The following is a 12,208-nucleotide window of genomic DNA, read 5'->3' on the forward strand; positions in this document are numbered from 1 at the left end:
TCTCCTATGTCTTTATTTATGAGTTCCATTATGATCCTCTCCATAGCTTTGCAGATCAAGCTTGTTAAGCTGATGGGACGGTAATTTCCCGAGTCGGTGGAGGCACCTCCTTTGTGAAGTGGGACCACAGTTGCCGTATGCCACTCCTTAGGCACGTATCCTGAGGTGAGGCTAAGATTAAACAGCTGCCCTAACTGCGGGTTTAATTCCTCATTGAGTTCATGGTGCACACATCCGGGGACACCATCTGGTCCCATGGATGCTGTGTTTTTTGCCTTGGAGAGAGCAGTTCTCACCTGAGCGTTTGAGATGTTTGGGGGGCTATAATTCTCTGGTATAGATATCTCACCTTTTGGGGGGGAGGGGGGAGAAGTTTGCACTGAACCTGTCAGCCAGTATGTTGGCAATGTCTGTAGGTTCAGTAATTTTTACATCATTTTGAACTAATTCTGAGCATATCTGGGAGTTTCCTCCCAGGTTTCTAACATAGCTAAAGAAGGGCTTATGATTGTCCTTTGAGTCCTTAGTGACTTTTCTCTCAAAATTTGCCTTGGATGATTTTATGAGAGATCTTAATTTTTTACTTATAATGATCAAGGGTGTTTTCCCTTTTAAGGATTTTGCTCTATCTTGTAGTAGCTTCCTCCTTTTGTTGTAGAGCTTGTTTATGGCTGGGGTCCACCAAACTGCCTTTGGTACAAAGGGTCTTTGTTTTGTTTGGGATTGCCTGATCCATGCAGTCCTGTAGGTGCTGGTAGAAGGCATTTGTAAGTGATTCAGCAGCTTGAGTAATGGTTTCCGCAGTCTCGGGGGCCATAAAAGAGACCACACTAGCCTTTAGAAGTGTGAAGTTGGCTTTTGAGAAGTTCTTCACTGTGGTCTTTTTTATCTCAGGTGGGGGCGGGATGTGGACTTCCAGTGAGATTAGTTTATGGTCTGATCTCACCAGTGAAGGGTATACTTCTGGTGTTGAACATTGTGACCCCATGTTCGTGATGATGAGATCTAGTATGTTATCTCCTCTTGTGGAAATGGTGACTAGTTGTTCCATGGCATTTGAGTTTATGAACTCTAGGAACCTTTGGGCTAGAGTGTTGGGGCTTGAGTAGTGATCCCAGTCTATATTCGGGTAGTTGAAATCACCTAGTATGATGGTGTTTGGAGATACATTTACCCCTCCAGTGTTTTCAGGAAAGCTATGTGAGGTTCCTGAGATTGAGAGGGTGGCCTGTAACATGCTACAAATTGCAGAGCAGTCTTGCCTATGGTTAATTGCACCTGGATGGTCTCCGATGCATCGTGCGTTGCCACCAACCTTGAGGTGTGGGTGTTCTTGATGAATATAGACACCCCCCCTCCTTTCTTGGTGTTGTCCGGATTTTGGGGCCGGAATGCATGATATGAGGTAAAGCCTGATAGTGCCGGGGTGCTCTCGGGAGCCTTGAACCAGGTTTCAGTCACAGCACAGACATCGATGTTCTCCATACTGAGAAGGGCCTTGAGTGTGTGCATCTTCAGGTTGAGACTTCTGGCATTGAGCAGCATTACCCTTAGTTTTTTTTCCTTTTTTGTGTTCTAGGGTGGTAGGTTTAGAATTTGAGCCTTGCCTAAAAAAGGCACTATGGGGGTGGCAAGAGCCTTTGCCAATATCCGGAAGCCCAGGGGTGACAGGTGCAAGCCGTCCCTTGCGAAGCAGAGTGGCTTGTCCAGCATGTCATCCCAGGCAGACAGACATCGGATCCCCTTTGACTGACACCAGAGTTTAAGCCAATTATTAAAGCTGATCATCTTGTCTCTGTATTGTGGCATCATTCTTGGTGAAGGTAGGATACTGCTCAACGTCAGGGTCATACCTGCCTGGGCTACATAATCAGAGAGCTCCTCTATGTCTCTTTTCATGTAGTCCAAGGAGGTACGTCTCAGGTCGTTCACACCAGCGTGGACAATGACAGAGTCGTACTTGTACCTGCTGTTGAGAGACCTGAGTGCTTGCGTTATGTGGCGGATTCTGGCGCCCGACAGGCAGCTTACTGTGACCTTTTCCTTGTTCAGTCTGGTGAGCGGGACGTCAGTGTGTCTGACTATGGAGTCACCAATGAAGAGTGTGTCTGGCATTGTGTTTGGCCTTAAGGGCTGTGACTGTTTGGCACACTGACTATGTGGTCTATGTGTTGCATGTGTTTTGTCCTGAGGTGGCAGTTGTTTGGGTGTCTGCTTTGGTGGCCTCTGCTGTTTTGGTAGATTTTTGATCAGAGCCTCTAAATATGTCTTTGTGTATTTATGTGTATGATTTGAAGTTGTGATAGTACTATGTGAGACTGGGTTTGTGGTGTGTGTGGTTACCTTCTCCTCCTGTCTGGTCTTACCAGTCCTATGTTGAGAGAGCTCAGCCTCTAGTTTGGCTATATAGTTGCATCTCTTGCATGTATTTGTGTTTTGTGGGAGAAGGAGAGGGTTGTCCGTGTACATGAGACAATTGTAACATTGCCTCAATATTCCCAGATTCACCAGCTGAGCAGGAGAGGACACTAGCAAATGATCCCTCGACATGCTAGAAGGAATAGACAAGGACTTTAAAAGACTCCGGGGGATGTGGGTGATCGAATGGGGTTTTTGGCTGGTGGGGTACTATGTATAATAAAAGTGCTATATCAAGTAAAAAGTACATTAGGAGCAAGTGCTAGGCTTTACAGATAGAAAATATTCTACTTAGGAATCAAGTAGAGCTGAGCTTTTTAGATATAGAATACACTGGTTAGATCAGCAGTACAGTTCAGGGAAGGCTGTTTTAAGGGAAAATTTGAAGAGTGGACTTTAGGTAGCCTGAATAGTTTAACCTTGATTAACCGCCGCTGCTCTTGTGTGCTCCTGTGGCAACTCCGCGCTAAAGCGTGCTTTATAGCAGGGGGCTGGAAAAAACAGGAAATGACCCAAAATGGCCAATGAATTACCAGTTGCTGTCTCTAACCACTCCTCTGAGGACAAACAGGCAGCTCAGTACTCCCCACTCTCACTGGTGAGTAAAGAAACTTCCCTCTGGCCACACAAGAAAATGGAGGAACACAGGAACCAAATACAAAGCCCAGGGATCAGCAAATCTGATCACTGGAACAACTAGCTAGGAAAGTTAGGAAAGCAGAAGTATTTTTTTGTTTTTTTTTTAGTTTTTTTTACACACACAGACAGAAAATACAGTAAATGCTTGGTTAACAGCTAGTTTAACTATGGTGTGGAGTCTGCATGTTTTTTTTTGTCTTCCTGTGGGTTTTCCCCAGGTGGTCTGATTTCTTCCCACATTCCAAAGACATTTAGTACGTGGATCAGGAACTATAAATTGTACATGGGTGTGAATGCCAAGTGTGTGTGTGATGTAGAAGGAAGATCTGGAAACCTACTTCTCTTTCTACCTTTGCCTTATAACCTCAGTAGATAGTGATAGTTGTATACAGGGTCAGTCTAGGAGTCAGCTGTGAAATATAAGAGAGAAAAGACTTGTGTGTATTGAAAATGATATCTGTATCTTTTGGAATTTTCTTCCACTTTTGGGTCTTCCCTGCAAAGATCTTATGGGTTCATGAAATGTACCAAGTAAACACATGATGTCATGCATGAAAAGTTGCCTTTAGCCTCCTTGGCTTTAGCTTTAATTTGGTAAAGCAACATAAAAAATATGTTGCATATCTGAAACCATGTACAACAATAAGGCAAAAGTCACATAGCAGATTGATGGCAAGCAGTTAAGAAATTTTAGTATTTTCCTTGCCAGCTACCAAAAACACTATTATAGAAAATAATTTAGTCAACACAGCACTCCTGCAAAAATCATTACTACAGAACAACAAAAATTGTCAAGAATAATGTTTTGCAGTATAGATTGTGGCGACAGTGATATTTGTTTTAGAACACAAAGTTGAAAAGCATGCTAAGCATGAGACGAGACAGGACGTCATGTTTATAAAGGGTGGGGCAATTAAACCAGAGAACTTACAAATACAGAGGTAAAGGAGTGAAGATAGCAAGCTGGCAGATGTATCCAACCACAGATTAAAGCACAGTGAGACTGTAGTGACAGCATACAGAAATTACTATGGAAAAGCTGCTCTTATGGACAGGTAGGATCATTTACCAATGACTAAGCTTTAACTATTCCCTGCTTTGTTTATATGAATGTGTTTGCATGGTTTTGTGCTTAATTATTGAAAAAATCTCCCATGCATATAGGTATAAATCATGAGCTTTTTTTCCTAATGTCAGCTTGTTTTATTATGATACTGTAACCGAATGGTTTCGTTTTATGATGATATAGAATTATATCCTTTCAAGTAGAAAATGAATAATATTGTAATTGGAGTCTGTAAAGACTGATTTATGACATAAAAATAAATGCTATATTGTGCTCATGACATTTTTGAAGTTTTCTCAAAACCTTTAACTCCTGCTCATAAAACAGTATCAGAATTTTGAATACAAAACAGAACTAAAGTTTCTTTTCAGACTGCTGTCATCATCTGAAGTATTTCAATTAAAACAGGTGAGTCCATAGTACAGTCCTCTGCAGAGTTACAATAAGTAAAAACAGAAAGAACATAAGAAATAAATAAATATATTTGCATGCCTTGCTATCCTCTGCAGAATTACAATAAATAAAAACATAAAGATCTCAAGAAATACGTAAATATGTTTGCATGTCTTGCTTCAAAAATAAGAGAACTTTCTCTATATTTGTCATAGCACTGTAGATTAATAATACAATTCTCAATGCCCTTGCTATACTAAACAAAAACAAAATGGACATAGTGATGTATAAAACATCATGTTTAATACCATCTCCCAGTGGACATGCCTTCTCTTTATGCCCATGTTATTTGTTGGCCTAATATCCTACAGTAAGCATAATGTTGTTGGCTTATAATGCTGCTAGCTTTTCTAGTTCTCTGTATCCACTGCTACAAGCTAAATGGTCTTTAGCTACTAGGTACTTTTTGCTGTACTTACACTTCTAAATTACAACTATATTGCTTTTTCCATACTGAACACATGTCATCTTCAGTGATACCTTTGCTGAAAATAAAGCACATTATAGTAACCAAGTTCTGATTTCAGTTCTTTCAACTGTTTATTAATTTTGTCAAGCCTCTGTGGTTTAAATGTTTTCAGGTACCCTGTAATTCATCCACACTGCCATCAGTCCATTTTATGCTGCTGGCTGGATTGCCATTGACATAAAATTACATTCACTTGCAGCGTCTTTTCTCATACTTGTATTCTTTGTATTCCTAATCCATACGTTTTTGCCCCCACTTTATGTTACTGGCTAATATGCTTTCTCTTTGCAGACAGGCTCTTACTGATATATTTTCAAAGTTTTATTCAGTATATAAATGGTCTCATATTATATATAGTCATCAAGATTTTTAATTTAAATTTTATTTGTTTATTTTTTGTTACTCGTGCTTTTTCAGTACTTACACCATTTCTCACCGCTTCTGTCCTTTATTGTACTGACAAATATTTTTGGCATGTGTAACTTAGCCAGCTCCCTTACTTTATTAATCAGGGACTTGCTAAAAGTTTTAAAACAGAAGTCATTGAGTTCATGCCTCTGGCACCAGTTATACAAATCCTGTATTAGGCTGTCCCAATTTTCCTCCTTCAACTCACATTTTACATTCATACTTTCTTTTGTATGCACTATTTTGATACCTATATTTGGATTGGTTTGTCCATATTTCAATAATATCATGTTATGGTTGATTTACTGGGAGGGAGGATTTTTGTTTAATAAACCTAGATGTCAGGTCCTCAGAAGTATTACATCTTACATCACTTCTTATTATGTAGGTTTATATGTCAGTATCTTAAGTCTAGTGAAGTCATCTAAGACATTAATACTTTATTTACCTGACATCCCAGTTCTTAACCACTCTGTATGTGGTAAGCTTGGATCTCCACAAAAATGGGATTAATCTCATTAATAAGTAATAATTCCGCCATAAACAGTTTTGTTTGGATGGCAGATATCCTGATAGTTCTGAATACCGATACTAAGTAAATGTCTTCCCAAGATAATTTCAATTATGAATAAACACACAGAAGAAATTTTGCTTCCCATTAAGCTTTAAATTAAGAATAATGTTAAAAATAGATCTTACTACATATGACGTGCAATAGGAATGAAGTCTGTTTTATAACTTTTTAAGCAGTCATGTTGCATTTTTTTACTCTTTTAGTTAGAAATTGGTTTGATTCTTTCTGAATAAAGTTGAAACTGAGTGTAGAAGACATTATATTATAAAAGACAGTTTCACAAGCTTTAACTTTGCATTTCTAATCTAGTAATACACCTAGAATGACCTTTAAGCACAGAGTTTGCTTGACTTTGTTTCCTTGTTTCCACTCTCTCATAGTCTAAATCAGGGCAAAATCAAATTAGAATTTCAATAGTGGCATTGATGAAATGAGTCAAGAAAAAATAAAACATGAGATATGAATTACTTTCTAAATCCAAATTAATTTATATCAGTTGTTTTATTCTCTACATAGCATTCGTTTATCTCATTAACTTAGTCTTTCTAGACACATCCCTTAAAATGAGGCTGAGAGGAGAACTGGATGAACTGGGAGGCAGACCCCAAGACTGGTGGACTGGACTGCCATTTTATTGAGTAGAGAAGATCGCAGTAAGAAGATTAATGTCAGAAAATAGTTAAATGGCTATAGAAAACTGTAGGGGTTGGTTCTGGTCCCAGTAGGTTCTGGTCCCAGTACTAAAACCACAAAAACAGCAGAAAAAAACGCAAATGGTAACCAATAAAAGAAAACGCGGTTCGGGCACACCAGAAAACAGCTCACAGTTAATTTATTACAGTAAAATTCCACACAAGTGCTTTTGCCCTGACACAATGCATGGCTTTATCAACTGAATAAAACGTACACAATTACAATCATTTAAATACCGTTTCTCAAAAAAGGTGCCAAGATGTCTTAAAGGTGTATAAACTCAATCACTACATACTTAAATAAGAACAAGCAATTCACATTTTTCTATGTAAAAATAATACAATCTCTTAAAAAAACATAAAACATTAGTAAATGTTGATGTAGGTGTACAAAATATACCAATATTAAAATTTTCTTGCCTTCTTTATTAAATATGGCTTAATAGAAATATGGTCATTCAGACCTGGGGGGGTTAGTTGCATTCAGCTTAACTTGCCAGCAGGTTCCCTACAATTGAGCCAGCTCTCCCAGTCACCACCCCCCCCCCCCCGGATCCACACAGACCTGTTCCAACATTCCAAAAAGAAATCCAGTATGACTAGGCTGTGTAGAGAGGTGCCTGTAAAAAGCATTGTTCAGACTCTTCTTCTTAATATTATACTACTACCCAAAATTGGTTTAAAGACTCCTTCCCTTCTTTAAAGTTTTTAAACCAATTTTTTAGTAGTAGTTCAAGGTCTCCCAACAGCTGAAGAAATCACTGTAAATGTATCTGTTGACTTCAAATACAACTTTTATTACCCCTTTTTTCTGTCAATGCACTCACTTTAAAAGGGATTATTGTGAAAAACTGAGACTTGATTCTGGCCGATGCTTCTATTTGTCTAAAGTTGGGTGAAAGACCATGGGTAACTTTTAAAAGAGGCTGTAACTTGAAAGCCTTACTTGAAAGACCTAATAAAAAATATATTAAGTCTGGGGATGTATAAATGTGGCAGATGCCATTTTTGCAAGTATATTAAAGTTGCCGGTTTGATTCTCAGCTAGAGCGTCTTCTGCGTGGAAACATGCGTAAATCGGCATATCTTTGTTGAAGGTTGTGCATCAGGGCTGGTAACTCGGCACGTAAAAATCAAGTACCAATCGTTAGCGGACCAGAGTTCCGCTGTGGCGACCCCTAACCGGGAAAAGCCGAAAGACTCAACAATTAAAGTTGGTGAAAGAATAACTCTCAACAAACATCAATTGAACATAACAAGTAGGTTCAACTGTGAAACAAAAGGACTGATATACTTAGTTTTGTGTGATAAATGCAAATGTCTTTATGTTGGTAAGATGGAGAGACAGCTAAAACAATGCATTTATAAAATATAGGGAAACAAAATCCTACTAACACCTTAGCCAGATATGTCAGTAGCAACCCAGGGCACACTTTTTCATTTGTGGTTATAGAACAACTTCTCACAGACATTTGGGATGGCCCTTGGTCATAGCTTTTGGAAGAAAATGAACTTAACTGGCAGCTGGTTTTGAATGCTTTTGGCTACCCAGGATTAAATGACAACTGTAATGTGAAATGTCTTTTAAAACTTAAATCTTTAGAAATATAATTTTTAACTATGGGTTTACATAGCTACATATGCATATAAATATTTAAACTTTTTTCTCACACACACACACACACATATATATATATATATATATATATATATATATATATATATTTGTTATACATATATTTAAAAGTGTTAGTATTTTTAACAAAGATGGGAAGTGATGTCATGTATTTTTTACTATTTTAAATATGTAATTTCCTATTTTCCTTGTCTGATGAAATTTGCTTATTAGTGGCAGACGAAAGCGCTAACCATTAAACAATTTGTTTGTTGGAATAAATCAAATAACCAACGAAAGTGACAAAGAAGCACAGAACAAACGCCCGTTCAGCATAAAAAATATAAAGCATCCACTGAACAAATAAAATACTGAAAGGACGAACACGGCAGCATATACTAATTAAAATTATTTAATACATATACCACGGTAAGCGCTTTCACATAAAAATGCTTCATCAGACCTTTAGTATATGCCGCCGTGTTCGTCCTTTCAGTATTTCATTTGTTCAATTTGTTTGTTGGACTTGCTGATTGGCATAGTATCCAAAGCTAAGGAGATTATAACTCCCCAGTACACATCCCTCATCAGACCAATAATAGAGTACAGTGCTCCCTTTCTATTACCTCATCAGACACCTGCAGCAGCAGGAGAGACCTCAGAGGTTTCTCACCAAGAAAATCCATGGCATTCAACACCTGACCTACATGGACAGACTGAAGGCCCTGTCACTGTACTCTGTATTGTATAGATTGCTAAGAGGCAATTTTTGCCTGGCCTACAGAGCAGTCTTCGACCTTGCCCTAATAGAAATACTGCACATCCGCAAATCAAATGGGACAAGATTCACTCACTCTAGGGACCTTAACCTAGCTAGAATACAGCATCCATGGGACCAGATGACATCCCAGGCTGTGTATTACATGAACTACAAAATGAACTGGCACCTCAACTAAGTTTCATGTTTAATCATAGCCTCACCTCAGGCTTCATGCCCACTGAGTGGCGCACAGCTACAGTTATCCCACTCCACAAGGGGGGGGGGTCCAGCTTGGATCCTGGGAACTACTGCCCCATCAGTCTGATGAGCCTGATCTGCAAGGCCATGGAGCGTATTATCAAGGAACTTATAAACAAAGACATTGGCAACCTTCAAACACTGGACCCCACCCAGTTTGGGTTTGTGAAGGGCCGATCCTTTCTCCTGAACCTGATTGACTTCTTCAAATCAGTCTCCAGAGCCGTGGACAAGGGTAAGGCAGTCCACACAGCATATCTGGACCTCAACAAGGCCTTTGACACCATCCCCCACTCTAGAATCATAGATAGACTTACTAAGCTGTGCATTAATCCCTACATCACTCGAGGGGCTGCCAACTGGCTTACTGACAGAACCCACACTGTAAAAGTAGCTGAAACTAAATCTAGCTCCAGACAAGTGACAAGTGGAGTACATCAGGGTTCAGTCCTGGGACTGCTCTTGTTTGGCATCTACTTCTCTGAAGTACAGGCCAACACTAAAGGACTCTGGCTAACAAAGTTTGCAGATGACTGCAAACTGTGAGCCATTATTGAATCCCCAAATGATGTGGATACTCTACAAAAGGGCCTTACAGAAACAGATTCTTGGTGCCAGAACCATGGGCTCAAGCTCAATGCCAAGAAATGTATAGTTATCCCCTTTGGGAAAAAACATGTACCCATGAATTACCACATAGGTGGCAGTACACTAAACACTGAAAGTGTGATAAGAGAATTAGGGACACAGGTGGACAGTGGTCTCACCTTCGATAACCACATCGCCACAACAGTCAGGAAATCTTTCTGTGTGGCACACCTCATCACTAAGGGCTTTTCATCCAGAAAAAATGAGGTCATTGTCCCACTGTACTCATCCCTTATTAGACCCATTATAGAATACAATGCCCCATTTGGTATGTACCTCTCAAGACATCTGCAACAACTGGAAAGGCCACAGAAATACCTCACTAAAAGAATCACAGGCCTAAAGCAGATGCCCTATGCTGACTGCCTTAAAAAACTCCAGCTATACTCTGTCGCATATTGTCTACTCAGAAGCAATCTCTGCTTAACATACAAGGCCATGTCAAACCCAGAGCTGTTGGACATGCTATACTTAAAGAAATCCCAATCCCTCAGAGCCACACGCTCTAGGGATCTAAACCTTGTCATCACAATAAACAAAACATGCTGGAGGGATAGGTTTCTGACCCAGAGACTCCCCAGACTCTGGAATAGACTGCCCATACATGTCAAGCAGAGCGCCTGTTTGACCCTCTTAAAAAGGAACCTTGACAATTGGATGGGAGAAAGGAAATTTACCCTGGGGATCACATCAGTTGCCCTGCTAGACAGGGGTCCAGAGAAGTAAATAGTGTGGGAAGAAATAGCCAGGGAATTGTTATGGCTAGGCTTGTACAGGCCCTAGGGCCAATAGCCTAGTACTAACCTATGAATCTATGAACCTATGAACAGGACATTCTGGACAGACAGATATATGTCTCCCAGAGATTGCCCCTCCTCTGGAACAAACTCCCAGTTGACGTAAAACAGAGCTCCTCAATGACCCTATTTAAGTGAAATTTTAACAACTGGATGGGAAACCATAAATTTATCCTCGAGGTGTCACCTGTATAGTCCTTTTGATCAGGGGCAGTGGGTGCTGATCATAGATCTGCATTGCAAATATAGACTATACATCTTGGTTTATAAGGGAACAAAAGTATAATATGGCTAGGCTTGTAAAGGCCATAAGGCCAATAGCCTAGTAACCTCCTATTTTCCTGTGATCCTATTTAGGAATACTTATTGCTGTCTGAGTACAATCTTAGATTTTACATTTAATAATACTTTCTGCTATTATGTGGCCGAAACTAATAAACAGTTTTGTCCTAATCACAACAGAAATAAATAAATAGAACCAAACGATACCCTCTTTAATTATTGAGTATTGCACTATACTAAAAGATTTGATGATAAATGTATTTTAGCTCTTTTTAATTCTGATTTTTAAACCTGAACCCAGCTAGTATTTTAAGAATGGCATTATTGGAACAACAAAGTCAGACTGTGTATTCTTTTTTACAGTATGCTTGATTACATCTGCCATTTCAAACCACAGTTGCCTTTTCATATCTTCCTTCATAGCATTGTAGGGGTTCATGTATACTTCTGTATCAAGCTGAATATCCTGTGTACCCTTTAACACTATGCTAGACTTCACACATGTATTTCCTTACACCATGCTATGTTGTCCTGAGTGCTGAGGCGTCCTCATGTCACTTCATACAATGGAGGTCAGTATAATGTTCCTGCATACCCCACCAGGCTGCTCACTTTCTCCCTAATCAACTCATACTGAATATAGAACTTTGTGCATGCATCTGTTAATACCATTCTGGCTTTGAATAATGCTGACTCGCCCACATGTACCTACTCATACCAAGCTGCTGCCCATGTGTATCTGTCCATAGCACACTGCAACAGATTATTAATGAGCAGTGCTTAACAGTATCAGTAACCAAAGATGTACTGAGTCAAAACCTCTGGCATCTGCCAAGCTAAATATCAGACTGAACATGTCCTATATTATAACCCTCCTTCAGACTGCTGACTGCACATTGCATAGTGTCTGTTAATTAATGCAGTATGCAACACTGCTGTGTAACTTGCAGAGGCTTCATGCTCACATGCCTTAGTATGGGAGGACTCATGTCATCAGAGATTTTGAGAACATGTTTGGTTCGGAAGATGGACAGTACTTTTTGAGATCCCTTATATTCAGCATTGATATTGTCTGCAACTCCTTAGACCACATGTGAGCAGCAGTTAACATCACTGCTAATCACATGTT

At 39.4% G+C, this 12,208-nt stretch overlaps 1 protein-coding gene across 1 annotated transcript in view; it reads left to right on the top strand.

Annotated features, from left to right (window-relative positions):
- The first annotated feature begins 4,047 nt into the window (after positions 1-4,047).
- Positions 4,048-12,208, top strand: part of LOC122799843 — a 118,660-nt gene continuing 110,499 nt past the window's right edge. Inside the window, exon 1 of the mRNA XM_044069173.1 lies at positions 4,048-4,112. Coding sequence (XP_043925108.1) covers positions 4,088-4,112 — 25 coding nt within the window. The 5' untranslated portion in view covers positions 4,048-4,087. The remainder of the gene's footprint in view (positions 4,113-12,208) is intronic.

Source organism: Protopterus annectens, chromosome 4.part0, assembly GCF_019279795.1.
Source record: "Protopterus annectens isolate FY-2018-M chromosome 4.part0, PAN1.0, whole genome shotgun sequence".
NCBI classification, from domain to species: domain Eukaryota; kingdom Metazoa; phylum Chordata; order Ceratodontiformes; family Protopteridae; genus Protopterus; species Protopterus annectens.